The following is a 19,632-nucleotide window of genomic DNA, read 5'->3' on the forward strand; positions in this document are numbered from 1 at the left end:
TAGAGAAGTATTTATTGAGGAAACTATTAATCTAAAAGGAATATTTTCCTTGTGGATCTTGGGGAGCCCATAGGCTTTAGAAAGAAGGGAGTCGCTTGAAAATAAATAATAATATTCTTTTTTGTTGATGAAATCTTTTTTCAACCATTTTTTTAGACAATTATTGAGGTCTTTTTCTATTTTTGTTGATGGATTGTTTTTAACTATGGTATACGTAGAATCGTCTTCTAGGAGACTCTCAACTTTTTTTATATAAAATTCTTTTTCTAATGCGACTGTAATGCTGCCTTTATCTGCTCTAGTAAATAAAATATTAGGATTTTGATTGCAGAATTTAATTGTGTCTTTATGCATGTGAAGTAATTTTTCTTGTATGTCCGTTTTTTTGTCATTCTTGTTTAAAAATAATGAAAATTGTGGAATGGCAGCATTACGAATCGAAGTACGATTTCTGATCCCGTTAGAATTGCTCTCTATATCTTTGATAAATTCGTGTATGGCTACTTTTTTATTTAAGTTAACTGGGAGACTAAATTCACCTCCCAATTGTAATAGATTGGTTACATTGGGAGGAATATTTTTATCAGTTAAATTAATAAACCATTTCTGGTTAGTTTGTTGTAAAGGATTATGTGTAGCACAACGAAAACTGTTGGCAGAAACAGTATTATCAACAATATTTGTCGATGATACCGTTGTTTTCAATTCAATAGGATCAATATTTTTAATGTACTCTGTTTCATGCGATTTACGTAGCCATAGGAATTTTTTCTTATGTATGAGATATAATTTTTGGTTGAACAAAGAAAAGGAGTTGCAATGGTGATTTAAAATCTCTTGCCAGATATAAGATGGTAAAAGATTTTGGAGAATTTGGAATTGCCTTGACCGTTTTTTATTCAGTGAGTTTAATGTTCTATATAAATCAAATATCTCTATGTTAAGAATTTCATAACAATTTTAATTATAAACAAACCTATGGAACTCCGATGGGCTCCCCTCTTTCTCCCATAGTCGCTGACAGAGTATTACAAGATTTGGAATCTAAAGCTCTAAACCTACTTAACTATAAACCGGTTTTTTTCCATAGATATGTCGACGACCTTATTTTGTCAGTACCTAATAAATATATTGAACATACGTTAAACACTTTTAATTCACTACACCCGCGTATTCAATTCACAATGAAAAAAGAAAAAAACCATAGTTTGAGTTTTTTGGACATCAAGTTAATATCAAAAGACAATAAAATTACATGTGATTGGTTTAGAAAGCCGACGTTTTCGGGAAGATACTTGAATTTTCTTTCACAACACCCTATGTGTCAAAAAAAAGAGGAACGATCATCGGTCTGATTGATAGGGTAATTTTATTATCTCATCCTTCATTTCACCAGGATAATATAGAATTGATTATTAACATCTTAATAAATAATAATTACCCGGTAAAATTCATTTTTGACACTATTAACGACAGACTCAAAACTCTTTTTTATACTAGAAGTAAAGTTAACAACAACAGTCTAAATCAGTCGAAGGATTCTCATTTGTTTTTTACTGTGCCTTACTTACCGAAGGCCACTGAACAATTGATAGGTATGACAAAAAAAGTCGATACTAGACTCTCCTACATGAGTATGAATAAATTAGGTAAATTTATAAAAACACATAAAGACAAAATACCTAAAGGAGCGAATACGAATGTAGTTTATAAAATTAACTGTAAAAACTGTGATGCCTCATATGTGGGTCAAACTAGCAGAAAACTGAATACTAGGATAACTGAACATAAAAAACACATTAATAGAAAGTGTTCCAATAAATCAGTTGTTACTGATCATAGATTAGAGTTCTCTCATGAATTTGATTGGGATGAGGTAATAATTTTAGATAAAGAACCATATTACAATAAAAGACTTATATCAGAAATGTTATATATAAAAAGACAAACTAATGGATTAAATCTACAAAACGACACTGAATTTTTGCCTGATATATACAATAATATTATAGATTCTTTACCAAAGTTGCCAGGGTTTGTAAACAGACCTTGATATGTATAATAAAGGTGAAACACCGAGTTACTGCCTCATTTGGGATTGGGAGTTGAGACGGTAAAGACGTTCTGTCTTTAGTAAACTTTTGTTTTTGAAAAAACTGTGTCTATAAGATCTCGTAACTTCTATAAAATAATCGCCAATTTTATTTGAGTGAGTGTACAGTGCATGTTATTTTTCAAAAGTATAGTGAATAATTGCCCACACAACACATGGACGTAATTACAACATAATTTGGATGTCCGAAGCGAGCACCAAGGACATCCGATGGACGTCCCGTGTACATCCTGTGGATGTATTAAGGATGTCCTATGTTCCGCCTAACAACATCCATAGGCTATAAATGGGACGTCCAGCGGATATTCTTAGTGCTTACTACGGACATCCAAAGTATGTAATTATGTGGATATAATGACTGCATTCAACAGAAAAAGAGCACAATGGCCAGTATTCATAGTCAGATCTTATATTTAAGATCGTCTTAAGATCTCGTTCAACCAATCAAATGACGTTATACGGCTATTTGATTGGTTAAACGAGATCTTAAGACGATCTTAAATATAAGATCTGACTATGAATACCGGCCAATGAGTGCTTATTAATTCTTTAATGTGATTAGTTTCTATGTTTAGATCCAACGAAGAACTAAAGGAAATAATCACATTAAAGAATCAACAGTCGCCGCATGAGCTGCTTTTTCTGCTGAACGCAACAAATGTTTCAATAATGCTCATTGAAAACTATTAAGACCATATTATATATTTAGATAGTTAGAATTTATTTAAATCAATAAAATACATGTATATAATTTTTGCAATATTATCTTAAGTATACTACTTTCAGCATTATAACCAGTAGCTCATCAAAATTATCAATATGTTTATTTATAAAATTTATGTTAGTGTAACAAAAACAAAATAATATATTACTGACGTGCTATTTTTTATATGTTTACGCAGTTTACTTAGTATAAAAAAAATTAAAATAAAAACTCCAATTAAAGTGTTCAAAGTTAACGTATACAATTATGTGTAAATTTTTATAAACTTTCAGTGTTTTTTGTCAATTTAAATTCCTTTATCGTTTCTAGAGTAGTAAAATATGAAAATAACCCATGCATTACTGTTTTCAGAATTCTAGAGTACGTTATATAGTTCAATTTTTACATCTATGAAAATTTTATCATAGAAAGTTTTTAATCAACACAAACTGTAAAATCTGAGGTTATGATTGTTGTCATTCAGTAGTATTTTGGCGGTGCGTCACTGACTTACACAGAATCCGGTATTATTGATATTTTCACTAAGACTTTTCTATATATTCTCTGCAATAAATATCTCTTTGTTCAATAACACGAGGTATGAGAGATACGAGCGGCACACGAGAGCACGAGCACGAAACATGTTGTGACACGTGAAAACCCGGCCGACCAGGACATGCGCAGCGCATTGCGCACTAGCGCCTAAAATTATCAGGATTAAAAGTCACTCTAAAAAAAATTGTAAAAAATAAAAATTATTGTAAGAAAATTATAATTAATAATAATAATAGAATTAGAATCTTCAGCTCAGACGTCTTCACAGAACTAAACGGAGGATGTCTACAGGACATAAAATAAACGTCTTATTTTGGATATAAAAAGACACAACCAAAATTTATATGTATTAAACGAATGTTATTGATAAAAATTAAGTTTTCAACTACAGGGTATACATATACTCGATATATTGTAAGATGTCCGGAATATGTCTTTTTAAAGTCCTACAACTGTCCATCGCAGTTGAAATTTTAACAGGACGTCCGACTAACGTACTTTGGACGTCCCACAAATGGGGACATGTGAGGACATATATCGGACGTCCGAATAACGTACTTTGGACGTCCCACGAATGGGGGACATGTGAGGACATATATTGGACGTCCAAAGGACGTACATGTGTTGTGTGGGTGGATATTGTTTATTTAGATCTCCATTTAATGTCTAACAACATTTCAATATGACGATTCAATCAAGATATCTCCCTTGACTAATAAATCAGGAGGCCTATACACAGTGATTACATGGCACTGTCGCTCGATCTCAGTATGTATCAAAAATTTGCACTTGTCACACGCGATGACTTATTTAGAAACATATGTAATGAGACAAAAAACTGACTTTTTATTATCTTGACATCGTTAATTGCCGTCTTTAATGTTCAATATTACATTTCAATTTATATAATATTTGTATTGCGCTGAGGAAGGCTCGAAATGTCAGCCGAAACGTTCGCTCTAATGTGTATTTCTTATGTATATATTATTTCGTTAAAATGCGAATAAATGATCACTTCTTATTTATTTCTCGCTACGTTCAAATGAAGTTTTTTTATATTTTTTAATATCAACTGAAAACTTGTTATGTTTAATAGCTCTTATAGCCCTTCTTTGTTTACAATTTATTAAGAATTTCAGTTCTGATATTATGCAACAAACCACGCATCCTATTTTTTGATTTATAGTGGTAGAAAAAAAATTTATTGTTACAGAAATTACGCAAATGGTTGGGAAACAGACAATATCTCTTACATTCCCTTAAAAATTTCAACTTCGACATTGCTCTAATTATCGCATAATTAAAATTTAGCCAAGATTTAAAATGTTTTAACGTTTCTAGACCAAAACAGTTATAAATAAAACTAGAATTAAACCGATGGTATTTGAACGGGTAATTAGTCCCACGCATTATAAGGCCAGCGTTTATTAAAATTAATTAATGAAAGGCTCGTATAAATTAACAAAATTAAACAAATTAAATATAGTAGGCCAACTGAACGAGCAAATAAATAAGATGTAAAAATTTTTATTAATAGTTAAATAATTAAATTAACATTCCGTTACAGAAACGATATAAATTGTAAACGTTTCGACTGCACTACAGTCTTTATCAATATATAAAAGTTAAATATTAAAATACAAAGTTAAATGTTAAAAATACAAAGTTAGTTAAATATTAAAATATAAAATTAAAACGATTCTTCGCTGTTGACCAATAGATGTGCAAGGCGATTGGTCTAATTTTATATTTTATCGGTTTAATTTTATATTTCTAACTATTTTATATTCTAACGGGATCAGAAATCGTACTTCGATTCGTAATGCTGCCATTCCACAATTTTCATTATTTTTAAACAAGAATGACAAAAAAACGGACATACAAGAAAAATTACTTCACATGCATAAAGACACAATTAAATTCTGCAATCAAAATCCTAATATTTTATTTACTAGAGCAGATAAAGGCAGCATTACAGTCGCATTAGAAAAAGAATTTTATATAAAAAAAGTTGAGAGTCTCCTAGAAGACGATTCTACGTATACCATAGTTAAAAACAATCCATCAACAAAAATAGAAAAAGACCTCAATAATTGTCTAAAAAAATGGTTGAAAAAAGATTTCATCAACAAAAAAGAATATTATTATTTATTTTCAAGCGACTCCCTTCTTTCTAAAGCCTATGGGCTCCCCAAGATCCACAAGGAAAATATTCCTTTTAGATGAATAGTTTCCTCAATAAATACTTCTCTATATAATATTGCTTCCTTCTTTCATAAAATTTTAAAAGATAGCCTTCCTAGAGCTGACAGTTTTGTGAATAACAGTTTCGATATATGCAACATTCTATCAGGGAAAACACTACAAGATTCCGACATAATAATTTCATTGGACGTTGTTTCATTATTTACTAATGTTTCCGTAAATCTTGCATTAAACGGTATCAATAATAGATGGCATTTTATAGAGTCACACACAAAGATTCCCAAAAATGAATTCATAGGTATGATAAAATTTATATTAACTTCTACATTTTTCACGTTCAATAACATAACTTACAAACAAATTTATGGGACTCCTATGGGTTCCCCACTTTCTCCGATCATTGCCGATATAGTCATGCAGGACTTGGAAACATTGGTAATTAGTAATTTAAATTGCGAAATGACTTTTTATTTCCGTTATGTAGACGACATTATTTTATGCACTTCCGCTGACAATATTACATATGTTTTGAACGAATTCAACAATTATAACGATAGACTACAATTTACATTGGAAAAAGAGGATAATCGGTGTATAAGCTTTTTGGACATAATGATCAAAGTAATAGATAATAAAATTTATTTAGATTGGTATCACAAAAAGACATTCTCAGGTAGATTACTTTCATTTTTTTCAAATCATCCGACTTGTCATAAAATAGGAACAATTTATAACTTGGTAGATAGAGCTTTATTACTATCACATCCGCAATTTCACAAAAAAAATATAGAGAAAGCTATTAACATTTTGCTATCCAACGGTTATCCTCTTGATCTAATTTTCACAGAAATAAAACGCAGATTAAAAAATCTCTCAACTAAGAAATTTAACAAGCCTAATAATAACAATATAACAGATACTAATAATACTAATACTAACATTAAATATTTTGTCATACCATATATAGAATCAATATCTGAGAAAGTTGCTTCAGCAATAAGAAGACCTGACGTAGTGGTAGGATATCGTTGCATTAAAAAATTGAATGACTTCATAAAAGTTCAAAAGGACAGAAATAATTGCTCCACGAATTCTAATGTTATTTATAAATTGAATTGCAACGATTGTGACGCCACATATGTCGGACAGACAAAAAGACAGTTAGGAACGAGACTTAAAGAACATAAAAATAATATTAAATTAGACTCTGCTAAACACTCGGTTGTCACGGAACACATTCTAAACGAACAACATACATTTGACTGGGACAATATTAAAATTATGGATCATGAAAAGAATTACCATAAAAGGCTAATATCTGAAATGATCCACATTAAAGAACAGAAAAATGGAATTAATTTAAATAAAGACACCGAATTGTTAGACAGTAGTTATTTTGACATACTTAAAAAATTTGCTGAATCATAGTTTAGAAAAAACATTGGTAATAAATAAATACATCACGCTCTCTATTTCGACATTTGTTATTCAGACTTCGCAACACACACTTGAAATATCGGGAAAAAGGACTTGTTAAAACGATAATGTAAGTTGAAAGATTTTTTAATTTTCTCTGACATTGATTTAATTCGCGTATTATATCCGCAGCATGTTTAAATGTCGCATAACTTGGCATCTCAGACCAATCGCCTTGCACATCTATTGGTCAACAGCGAAGAATCGTTTTAATTTTATATTTTAATATTTAACTAACTTTGTATTTTTAACATTTAACTTTGTATTTTAATATTTAACTTTTATGTATTGATAAAGACTGTAGTGCAGTCGAAACGTTTACAATTTATATCGTTTCTGTAACGGAATGTTAATTTAATTATTTAACTATTAATAAAAATTTTTACATCTTATTTATTTGCTCGTTCAGTTGGCCTACTATATTTGATCTATCTAATAAATTTATCAATTGTTTGACCGTAATTTCCCCGTTTAAATAATTGTTAATTAATAAATTCAATAGCGAAAATATAATATAACTCTCAAATCTAAGGTCTTGAGAATCCCTCATGGGGTCCTATTATTAAATGATTATTTAAATTATACGAATTATCGGTTTTCGCGAAGTCTCGCGTTTATCGTGTGCAATGGATCTGGGAAGGTTATCTAAACAGACAAGAAGTTGGTCTAAATCGATATTTCCCTCTAAAACGTCTGTTAGTAGGGCGATAATTATACTTATTATTGTATGAATTTCTTCGTTAATTAATTTCCTATTTTCTTCAATAGTAAATTCTGATGACATTTGAAGAGTGATTTAAATCTCTAGATAATTAGCATATTGATCGATTTCAAGTAATTTGTCTGGACACTGATCCTTTAATGATTGTATCAAATCCTTACGGTGAGTTTGTTTCTGAGAAGTATCCTCTTCTATTTATAACACTAAATCACACAGTTCTGCGATTAGTAATTGTTCTGAGAATTGGTCTTTTATTGGTTGTACTTCGTTCGTAGGATAAAATTGTTCCGGTAAATTATTTTTTTCTACTTGCGATACTAATTCGTGTAATTCCGTGATTAGTAACTGTTCTGAAGAATCGGGTTCTGAACTAATTGTATTAGATGGTTCTTTTGGAAAGGATTCTATTCCGGAGTCAGGGGGAATTCCTTTGTCTGAGATTGGTGATAACTCTGGGAAATTAGTTCTGAGATCAAAATAATTAAGTGATTCTTCTATTAAAGAATCAATTGAACTTAGTAGTTCTGGAGTCGAGAATTCAAAGGAATTAAGGGGTTGGTTGGTCGAGGGTTCGGTCTCAGTATGAGGGGGAGTTCCTTTGTTCGCTACGAGCTTATTGTCAAGATTTAGCTGAATAGATGAAGTCTTCAATCTTTTTATAGTCTCCGGAGAAAAGGTAACTTTTTCACAGGATTTGACGCGAGGTTTATTATCTGTTGACCGTCGCCTGACACAACGTAGAGTAGATGCTGCACGTTTAGCACGAATCTTTTTTCCTGCTCTGTGTTTTCTTTTATTCCGACGTGCGATCTTCTGTTTTAATGTTTTTATTTATAATACGTTATGGAATAGTAGGAAAGTGGTTATCAATTTAATATAAGGGTACAATTGAGAAGGATGTATTGAGAGAGATTGCATTTATTGAACCAATTCCAATTAACTAAGGAATTTATTAAAATAATGTTTGTTAAATTATTGATCTCTTAGTATCATTTTATTAGGAAGGGGAGAGGTGAAAGAAACGTCTACAATACAATGCAGCAAGGTGCACGACATAGACAATAGCGCTTTTAGAGGTGAGGGAAATGCTTAGAACATATATTACAGGAAGGGGAATAAAGGATCGAGCCTGTGTCCAAGTTGGATGCGAGAGAGAACCACGTTTTTAAGGAAAGAGAAGGGTAGATTGTTACCTCCGTTTGCAATGCGCAAACGCGAATTAGCGAAAACACCAATTACATTTCCAGTTTCAAATGGCGCAGTGAGCGTGACGTCACCGTGACGTCATCTACGTTTGCGCATTGCGAGCATAGGTTAAAAGCTATCTTTCTCTCTCGCACCCAACTTGGACACAGATTTTTACATGGAGAACAATAGCAATTCCCCTTCCAGTAATATATGTTCTAAGGGGAAATGTCTACAATACAGTGCAGCGAGGTGCACGACATAGACAATAGCGTTCTTAGAGGTGAAGGAAATGTCTACAATACAGTGCAGCGAGATGCACGACATAGCGCTAGACAATAGCGCTCTTAGAGGTGAGGGAAATGTCTACAATACAGTGCAGCGAGGTGCACGACATAGACAATAGCGCTCTTAGAGGTGAGGGAAATGTCTACAATACAGTGCAGCGAGGTGCACGACATAGACAATAGCGCTCTTAGAGGTGAAGGAAATGTCTATAATACAGTGCAGCGAGGTGCACGACATAGACAATAGCGCTCTTAGAGGTGAAGGAAAGTTGGTGGGAAAAAGATCTTTGGTGCGTTATTCCGAACTCGGGGCGATAGAAATATGAGAATGAGAATAAAAAGAATTATTAGAATAATAACAGGAGATCTGTTTCTAAGTTAGAATCTAATATCTAATATTGATGTATAGGATGATTGGAAGAAGATTGGATAATGATTGAAGGAAATCTGCGCGACCTTCGAAACTCGTTCGAATTTTTATGTATGCTGGAGTGTTGGATGATCTGTGTGATTAACAGACTCCTACCTTTAAGACGACGAACTCTTCGTAGACCTGTGGTGTGCCTGGCCAGCTTCGCTCCCTCACAAGGACCTCGGTCGTGGGGTGCTTATGGCGAAATCAAACGCTCGGTTGTACGATGCTCTGAAGTTCTTTATTCGTCTTTAAGCCAGTTACAAATTATGCGCGATTAAGAATTAAGAAGTCAGCGAGTTCGACGGCTAACCCGTGACTTGAACAATGTACTAAGTTACAAATCTACCCAGGGCTACAGCAGTTAAGTGTCGTTGACAAAGTTATATATATTCCGAGATTCGCGTTATAAATCGTTATGGTGATTTTAGGATGGTACGAAATTGTTGCTGCACTCCTCGGCTAGTGACAATTTAGGATGTAACTTTTCTGATAAAATGCCGTCGTCCGGCCAGATTTTCTAGGGTTAATATACCCCTCGAAACCGAAAAATCTTGGTGTCAAGTGCGAATTTTTGGGTGGAAGGATTCCCACAAAAACGCTTTTCCAGGAAGATATCATAATAAATTTTCTTATAAAAGAAGGGGTGGTTTGGGGGTCCTGAGAAGACAACGAGTGAGCTCTTCTTATGACCAAATATGGTCAAGAGAAGCTCTCATGACCATATAAAGTGATAGGCGACGAGAAAATCCAAAAGAGAATAAGTCGTAAAAGTCTATGATTTGTTGATTCTCGAGGTTCACGACGTGCAGATATTAGTATCCCGAAAGGCGCGGGGTTGCTTATCGTGTCAAGATCGGGGGTGGTCCGGGCGACAAAGAAAGTTCAAGCGGTAGCCGCACGTTGGGGTTCTATTGTTCGCTTGCTAGTGTAGGATATTTTTAAAATATATATCTGGATGTGATGCCCAGCGGCGCAACGTGGAAGACGGCGGAAAGGTGAAAACAGGATTGTTTTAATGTTTGACTATTTGTGCAAATAATAATAGGTTTATTATATAATGTAAATTAAGAGATATTAATCACAGCTTATCCGCAACGCGTGTATATAGGCCTTGCTGTATATCAGCGTGAACAAATCTAAGTCCGATATATTTCTATGTCTTGATCGCTCCGTTCATATATATTACTCGAAAACGCCCAGAATCGCTTGCTATCGGCAACTGCCCCGAATTTCGTGCCCATGCTAAATCCTTGTTCTCCTTCCCTTCTCCTAAGGATGAGACACGTTGTGTACGCGTGATAGGACGTCTTGTCCTTTTCAGCGTTGTTTCCTGTTTCTCTTACAGCTCGGCCAGCCTGATATACATACGTCTCGGATGTTGCTTTTTTTTTTTTCTTTTTGTTACGATGGATTTTTCTGCATCTGAAACATCAATAATAAAATTCTGAGAATCATCTCCTTGAATTTCGCTTATGGTATACATTAATGTTATTTACATTTCTTATAACTAATTCTATTAACAACTATCTTGATTCGCATTTACAATTGGTTTAACCCATGGTTTTAGTTTATCCGATGACATTATCGTGTTAAGCGGTTTCGCTGTAATATTAAAGCCCGATATATCTTTTATTACATAACGATTATTTTTTGAGTACTTCCGCTATCATATACGGACCTTTATAATTGGCTTTAAATTTCTTGGCTTCGCCTGGTTTGGTTTGCAAATCGCGAACTAATATATACTCTCCTTTTTTATATTGAGACGGTTTTTTATGTCGTTTATCATAATACTCTTTATTGTATGTACGCAATTTCTGTGTCGCTTCTATTGCTATATCTCGATTGGTAAGACGCTCTTGTTCGATATCGTTATCTGTTTCTATCAAATTATTTACAAAGTCGGCTAGGTCACGGTCTACATGATTTTGCTGATCATATCCCAGCAAAAGTTTTGAAGGCGATTTTTTAAGGGCAGAATGATTTGTATTGTTTATCACGTATTGAACTGTTTTTATTTGATCTTGCCATGTATTTGGTTCGGTCAAAACTCGTTGAAATGTATTTTTCAAAAATCGGTTAACTCGTTCCACAGGCCCGTTTGCCCATGGCGATGCTACTGCTACTTTACGGTGATAAACCCCGAATTCTTCCATTAAATTTTCAAATTCTTTTGCTGTGAAAGCCGTACCCCTATCAGAAACTATTTCTTTCGATGCCCCGAAAATATTAAACAGGGACGACAAATGTTCGCACGCTTCTTTCGCTGTAGTTGACTTTGTTGGAAACAACCAAGTAAATCGCGTGAACGCGTCAACAATAATCAAAACATGTTTATTCCCCTTGGTCGATTCCGGCAAAGGACCAAAATGTTCAACATGTATTGTCTCGCACGGTTTCGTCGATATTTTCGACTCTTGTATTTGTCCTTCTCGTGTTTGTGAAGCGGTATTTGCCATAAGGCAAGTAATACAATTGTCGATATGATCCTTTATTTTCTTTCGCATAGAAAGAAATCAGTACGAGGCATATACACCTTGATACGTTTTTTCAAGTCCACAATGTCCCATGTTATCGTGATATATTCTGAAAATATTATTGATCATTGTTTCCGGCACGACAAATCGCGACCTATCTGAGGCTTTCTTATACACAAGGCCTTCAATTAATTCGAATTTATCGTTATTTGCGAATTTGAGTTCGGTTGCTATTTCTTGAATTCGTTTATCTTGTAATTGCCGAAATTCTAATTCTCGTTCTATCGGTAAAGCGTTTACATAAGCCACCCGTCTACTTAATGCATCGACATGTGCCATTCGACGCCCAGGTCTATGCTCTACTTTAAAATGATAATTTTGAAGCGCTAAAGTCCATCTCGCTATCCGCGGATTAATGTGTGCCTTGTTTACCGCATATACCAGCGCGTTACAGTCGGTAACTACGGTAAAATTTATACCGTATAAATATACATGGTAACGTTCAATTGCTCGAACTATCGCTAACATTTCTAATTCAAATGAGTGATATTTCGCTTCGGCTTGATTAGTTAGCTGACTAAAATACGCTACAGGAGCCCAAACTCCTTTCTCTTGTTTTTGTAGCAAAATAGCTGCTAATCCTTGTGCGCTCGCATCCGTATGTAATTCCGTCTCTGCGGCTGGATTATAAAGTCGCAAGACAGGATAGGATGTTAATATTTTTTTCAGTGTAACCGCCGTTACACATTCTTTGTCGAAATTGAATTTAGTCGTTTTCTTTAATTGGTTATATAACGGTTTCGCGATTGACGCATAATTTTTTATAAATTTTCTAAAATAATTAGTTAGCCCGAGAAATCTTTGTACCTCGTGCGCGTTACGCGGTTCCGGGAAATTACGGACCGCCTTGGTATGCCGGTCGCTAAGCGTAATTCCCTCGCCCGATACCACATATCCAAGATACTCTACGCTTCTCTGCAGGAATTTACTTTTTTTATAATTGAGCTCGAAACCGTACCGTTTGAGTGTAAATAGGACTTCTTCGAGAATTTCCAAATTCTTTTCTACCGTATCCGACGGAATCATTATATCGTCAATATATATTATAAGTTTATCTTCGCGAATTAACGGCTGAAAAATATTAATTAACCGTTCCTGAAATTCGGCGGGTGATTCGCTATACCCGAATGGAAGTCTTTTATATTCATACTGCCCGTCCGGAGTAGCAAATGAGAAATACTTTCGACAGTCCTCCTGAACTTTTATCTGGTGAAACCCATCTTTTAAATCTAACAGAGTGAATACACGCTTTTCTCCGAGTCTCGATAGGCAATCCTCTATTATTGGAAATGAAAACTTTTGTTTTACAATTCGACTATTTAACGGCCGAAGATCGACGCACAGTCGCATTGAGCCGTTTTTTTTCCTTGCTGGCACAATTCTCGCGCAATACGGCGACGTACTGCTCGTAATTATATCACGCTTTAACAAATCGTCTATAATTTCGCGTATTTGAATTTTTTCCACGTGTGCGAATCGTCTAGGTGCGTACGCGTATTCGGATGTATCTTTTAAATTTACTTTTACTGTGTAATCGTCATCGATTAATCAAACGCTCGTGTTTTTTACTTTTCCGATTATTTCTCGTAATTTTTCCTCTGCTTCTTGACCGAAATCTGTGAGAAATTCTCTCGGCACGACACTCCTATCATCCGTGAGTGCGCAAGTTTCGATTCGTAATAAAGCCGTCGGGAAAGATTCTAGCCCGAATTCTAAATCGTTTTTACGCGCCTTCTGTTGAGGCCGATAGACTAACGTTATTTCGTTATCGTCTAGAAAATCCTGACCTAGTACAATGTCTCTGGTCGAACCAGCGGTTTCTAATATGTGCAATTTGATCATGCACGTAATATCTGGCAATAATTCTAATTTAACATGAGTATTTACCGCGCCTCGTATTTTAATCGGTAAATTATTTAACCCTGTATATCGATATATCGACGCGAATTTATTTTCTTCCTGTATATGAAAATATTCTTCAAACAATCTAGGCTGAATAAATGAAATTGGGCTACCGGTATCTACTAACACTGTTAATCTACAATTATTACCGTTAATCTCATTCAAAATAACTGTGTCGGTACTTATCTCTAGAATTCGAGGAACCAGTGCGACCGCTCCTACCGTTGTCTCCTCGGACGCGTTCCTCCGGGTCGTCTGCTCCTCTGTCTCCGTCATCTCGACCGACGATACTGCCTTAGCCGGCTTGGGTGCCGTGGTTGTCGTCTCGCTGCTCTTCTTCTTCCTGGGACAATTCGCTTGACGATGCCCTTTTTCTTTGCAGAAGAAACAGGTCATCTGCCCAATTCTGCACTCCTGCTGCGTGTGGCCTATTTTACCGCACCCCTTGCACGTCACCGTGGCTGGCTTGATTTTCTCCGGTTTTGCGGAAACCTTACTTTTCCTCTCCCAATCGTTGGACGCTGCCGTGACCATGTTCATCCTGTCCAAGAACTGGTCTACCGTCGGCGCCAAGATCGTTGATGCTGTCGCTCGCAACGAACTCTTGCCGATTCCCCCGATCAGCAGATTGATTTTATCGCTCTCGGACAAGTCTAGCGTATACATCAATGCTAATTTGTCGATAGCATATTGATGGAACGATTCTTTGGTAAAGTTCCACTTTCTCGCTTTGATCCTCTGCATTATCGTGTAATACGGGACTTTCCGGTCGAACATCCTGATCAAGGCATCTTTCATGTCTGCCCAGGACTCCAACTCTTCGCCCATGCGGGTCTCATACCATTTTTTCGCCTCTTTCACCAGCTTGGTGGAGGCTGCCAACAGCGTAATCTCCTCACCTACACCGTGCACCCGCGCCACCTTGTCAATCCTCTGAATCCACAGTCGCACATTTTCTTCTTCCGTGCCTGCGAATTTCGGGATCTGTGTGGACAGCAATGTGACCGCGTTTCCCGGCGTCAAACCATTCATTGCGGTTTGTCTCGCCGTTCCTTGCTGCACATCCTGCATCCGTTGTCAATCCGCTGATCCTCCTCCTGAAGATGACCCTTGTGACCCTGTGGCTGCTCCGCTGCTTCCGTTGGCTATCAGTGGAGAAAGCTGCTGCAAAAATTGTTTCTGCTGCGCCATCATCTGTTCCTGCGCGCGTGACTGCTGCTCCATAAGCTGCTTCTACTGCGATCGCATGTGATTCGCGAATTCCGCAAAAAGCTGTACCATTGCCGTCGCTGACATCGGAACATTCGCTTCTTCGCTTCCTCTGCGACTTTTGTGCGATCCGTCGGTACTCTGAGTCAGATCGCTCGTACCATGCAACTCGACATGCTGCAGAATTACATTTATTAGCTCCTCGCGCGATTCACAAACAGGGAGACGATATCTGCCCGCTTCTGTCTTGAGTTCCTTCAATGTCAGTTGCTCCAGCTTAGCGCGATCCATTTTGGAGTAATCTTCTGTTTTCACACGACTTAAACTGTGATCGACACACCACTCACAATCGATCTCACCGATCAAATTAATTCGCCGCCCGTAATCCCACTTCTGATTTTAATCTGTAGGATATTTTTAAAATATATATCTGGATGTGATGCCCAGCAGCGCAACGTGGAAGACGGCGGAAAGGTGAAAACAGGATTGTTTTAATGTTTGACTATTTGTGCAAATAATAATAGGTTTATTATATAATGTAAATTAAGAGATATTAATCACAGCTTATCCGCGACGCGTGTATATAGGCCTTGCCGTATATCAGCGTGAACAAATCTAAGTCCGATATATTTCTATGTCTTGATCGCTCCGTTCATATATATTACTCGAAAACGCCCAGAATCGCTTGCTATCGGCAACTGCCCCGAATTTCGTGCTCGCCCATGCTAAATCCTTGTTCTCCTTCCCTTCTCCTAAGGATGAGACACGTTGTGTACGCGTGATAGGACGTCTTGTCCTTTTCAGCGTTGTTTCCTGTTTCTCTTACACTAGCTTCTATACGTTTCTGAAATCGTTCTCTATATAATTCTCTGCTATATTCTAGTTGTTACAATTTTAATATAATGAAATGAAGTTATGATTGCTAAATTATATAGTTATGATTTCAAAACGTGGTATATTCTTATATAGTTACGATGAAATGTTGTTATATTCATGGAATCCTTATTTATGTAAATATATTGAAAAAAGGAGAATAACATCTCTGATACTAAGTTGCAAGAATCCGAGTAGTTTCAATCATTGATAATAGTAAGATTCCATAAATATAATTACAATTGAGGCGCATCGTGATCTTATAAATTAAAGAAAAGATTTTATGGAATATTTTATGACAAATAGTCGGTCATTAGAATTTATCAATTTTTATAATTCATTCACCATTGTGTGATTAAAATATTTATTCAGACGATTTATCATTCTAATTATTCCATAAGTAAGATTATACAATTTCAAACATGTTGATTATAGGATTCACACATTGATTAATAGAGTTGCACACATTGATTATATTTCGCATTTATCGTTCATACCGTTAGGATTGTAAGAGATGGCGACGTCTAGTAATTTATAGATATACGCTTGTTGTGTTGGATTGGTCGCGTTGCTAGTCCCTAGACTAGTTACAACTAGAAGATTCCCTATGCCGGTATTACTAACGATAAATAATAAAAATGTCTAATTCTAAAGGTAATATTTCATGAGCAGTGAAAAGCAGCAGCATTCTGGAAAGTAACTAGATTCGGTGACGTACTTCCGGCGCAAGTTTTTGCTGTTTGAAGTTCATCCTGTTGAACAGCAGGAAACCTATTTCATGGGCAGCGCAGCAATTCTGTGAATTCACCAAACAATACTAATTAGTTACTAAACTGCTGCTGCTTTTCACTGCTCATGAAATATTACCTTAAGTTAAATCATTCTCAAAATAGTTAATTATATAGGTTCTCGCAAGAAATGATGTAAAAGCGAAAAATTTTGGGTTTCGACCAATGGCGGGACGTCACACATTCTTGACTGTAATTGGTGAATTTCTTAAAGCTTAGAGCTTGCTACACCTGGATACCTATTACGGTTCTTTGGGTGAGTTTGCTCACGAAGTAAAAATCACAAAAGTGAGAGATTCACTAGATTTCGACCAATAGGAGCGTAGACAATCTAGTAAATCTCTCACTTTTGTGATTTTTACTTCGTGAGCAAACTCACTCAAAGAACCGTAATAGGTACCCTGTTGTAGATCCGGCCTAAAAACTCTATATAGAGTTGAAAAACGTTATCGAATCGGTCATGTGGATTTATCAGTCAAAAAAAAATATCAAACATACTTTCATATACATAACAAATTTGAATCTTACAACATCCACTTGCATATTCTCTATTCGTAAACACTCTTGAGATATTTATGCATAAGAGGCGGTTGCAAGTTTTTCCACGTTTACGACATCATGAAATGATGCATAAGTGTCTCATCAAATGATAAACCACCCAGGTAGCAAGGTACGTCATTTGGACTATTAATGACGTCATTTTTTACGTCTAATGACAAATGTACGTTATTTTGACGTTTAATGAGGTCATTTTGACATTAATGTTATTTTGACGTTTAATAATGTCATTTTTGACTATTAATAACGTCATTTGACGTTTAATGACATTTTGACATTTAATGTCAGTTTGACGTTTAATGATGTCATTTTTTACGTTTAATGGCGTCATTTTACGTTAAAATAACGTTGTCATTAGAAAATGATGTCAGTTTGCTACTTGGGCAGTTGTTTAAACTGTGTCAAGGGAAACATTCAAACAAATGTTTATTTCCCGTTTAGCAAAGATGTTTGCTGTGATGGCATTGAATAAACTGCTGGACCTCCTCAAGGAAGAGAACCTGGATACCAGCCTGGAGAGTCTCTGCAATCAGCTTCACCAGAGCTTCCCCAAGAAGGACCATTTGGAGGTGGGAACAGTATTACTAATGCAATTGCAGCATGTTGACTTGTTGCAAAAAAATGTTCAGCGTGTTATAGCATGGACCCTGCTGTTTGACCTCTACAAAGGGGAACCGTTGGCTTCCACACCCTTTGCTAATGTGTTTGTGCAGACTCTGAAACAGGAAGACAATAATAATGGTGCTTCAAAGCTGCCCAATCATCACACAGGTCATATACCATATCTGTCTCATTGCGAAAGGAATTTGTTGGTCAATCTATTGGGATACAGTCACAAGGACATTATAAAGAAAACGCCACGTCAGATTGTGGATGAATCCTCTTTCGTCTCTGTACTGTCCATTGATCTGACTAACTTACAATTGCAGTTGGCGGAGCATCAATCCGAGTTGCCATCCATCAGCAAATGTGGGATTCCTATTATTCTACCTGATATGGATCAGTCCAAAGAAACAGAGTTTGATGACACTACCATAAGAAGTATAATGGAGGATCTCACTGATGGGGATCTACCGTTATGCAGACAGAGCTTTCATCCTGAATTTTTGAGACTGGCGCCGCCTCTCTTTCAATCCGCCAATGAGATAGCCTGGTTAAATGTCACAGAACCGACACAATTCACGATCGAATATGATGGCAGCATGTGTGTGTCCAATTGCGCCGGTGCTGAGGCTCGTAAACTTATGGGCAAGGCCTTCAAGGGTGTGCTGACGCTGCCCCAGCAGCAGCATCTGGTCAATGAGCTGGAGGACGACCCAAAGCTCGTTTACCATATAGGACTTACACCCTGCAAATTGCCGGATCTGGTTGAGAACAATCCTCTGATCGCCATTGAGGTTCTATTGAAGCTGATGCAGTCTAGCCAAATCACGGAATACTTCAGCGTTTTAGTGAACATGGAGATGTCCCTCCATTCAATGGAAGTCGTGAACAGATTAACTACTACAGTGGATCTGCCGACGGAATTTGTACATTTGTATGTGAGCAATTGTATATCCACTTGCGAAACCATTAAGGATCGTTATATGCAAAGCAGACTGGTACGATTGGTCTGCGTGTTTCTGCAATCCCTGATAAGGAATAAGATTATAAATGTGCAAGAATTGTTTATCGAAGTCCAAGCGTTTTGTATTGAATTTAGTCGAATCAGAGAAGCCGCCGCGTTATTCCGACTTCTGAAACAACTTGAATCTGGTGATACCGGTGGACTTAATGTTTCATCTACAAAAAACAAAATAGATATGTATTAATACAAAAATTATCATTTTTATTAATTACCAGAGCACAGATTTTGAAGCATGTGTATTGTCAACAAATTATTAGTTAATTATTTAGTTATATATCATATTGTATTTATGTATTGTAATACTTTTATATAGCATGATAATATTAATTTTATTAAGACACTCAAGTAATAAATATTTTTGTTAATTTATGTAAACTTATGTATAAAAAATCATGTTTGATAAGGTACATATCAAATGTTTCAAATGTAAAAAAAATTATCTATTAAAAAAAAATTATATATGCATATGAAACATTAG

General features: G+C 35.8%; 2 protein-coding genes across 3 annotated transcripts; one reads left to right on the forward strand and one right to left on the reverse strand.

Moving 5' to 3' along the window:
* Window positions 1-11,061: 11,061 nt before the first annotated feature.
* LOC146720095 (uncharacterized) lies at window positions 11,062-15,599 on the reverse strand. The gene is given in 4 exon segments (XM_085489050.1): window positions 11,062-11,082; window positions 13,506-14,119; window positions 14,249-15,164; window positions 15,378-15,599. Coding segments are annotated over 4 exon segments (1,773 nt in total).
* A 1,766-nt stretch (window positions 15,600-17,365) lies between these two features.
* Not11 (CCR4-NOT transcription complex subunit 11) lies at window positions 17,366-19,632 on the forward strand. 2 transcript variants are annotated; one of them, XM_029303847.2, is made up of 2 exons: window positions 17,366-17,639; window positions 17,974-19,632. In XM_029303847.2, the coding sequence occupies exons 1-2, from the start codon at window positions 17,616-17,618 to the stop codon at window positions 19,336-19,338; spliced, it is 1,389 nt and encodes a 462-aa protein (XP_029159680.1). In that variant the 5' UTR covers window positions 17,366-17,615; the 3' UTR covers window positions 19,339-19,632. The 2 variants fall into 2 exon arrangements, with proteins under 2 accessions (XP_029159680.1, XP_029159681.1); XM_029303848.2 differs by having other exon boundaries at window positions 17,367-17,639; window positions 17,969-19,631.

This window comes from Nylanderia fulva, unplaced genomic scaffold (assembly GCF_048542155.1).
Source record: "Nylanderia fulva isolate GAGA-0341 unplaced genomic scaffold, ASM4854215v1 Scaffold78, whole genome shotgun sequence".
NCBI lineage: Eukaryota > Metazoa > Arthropoda > Insecta > Hymenoptera > Formicidae > Nylanderia > Nylanderia fulva.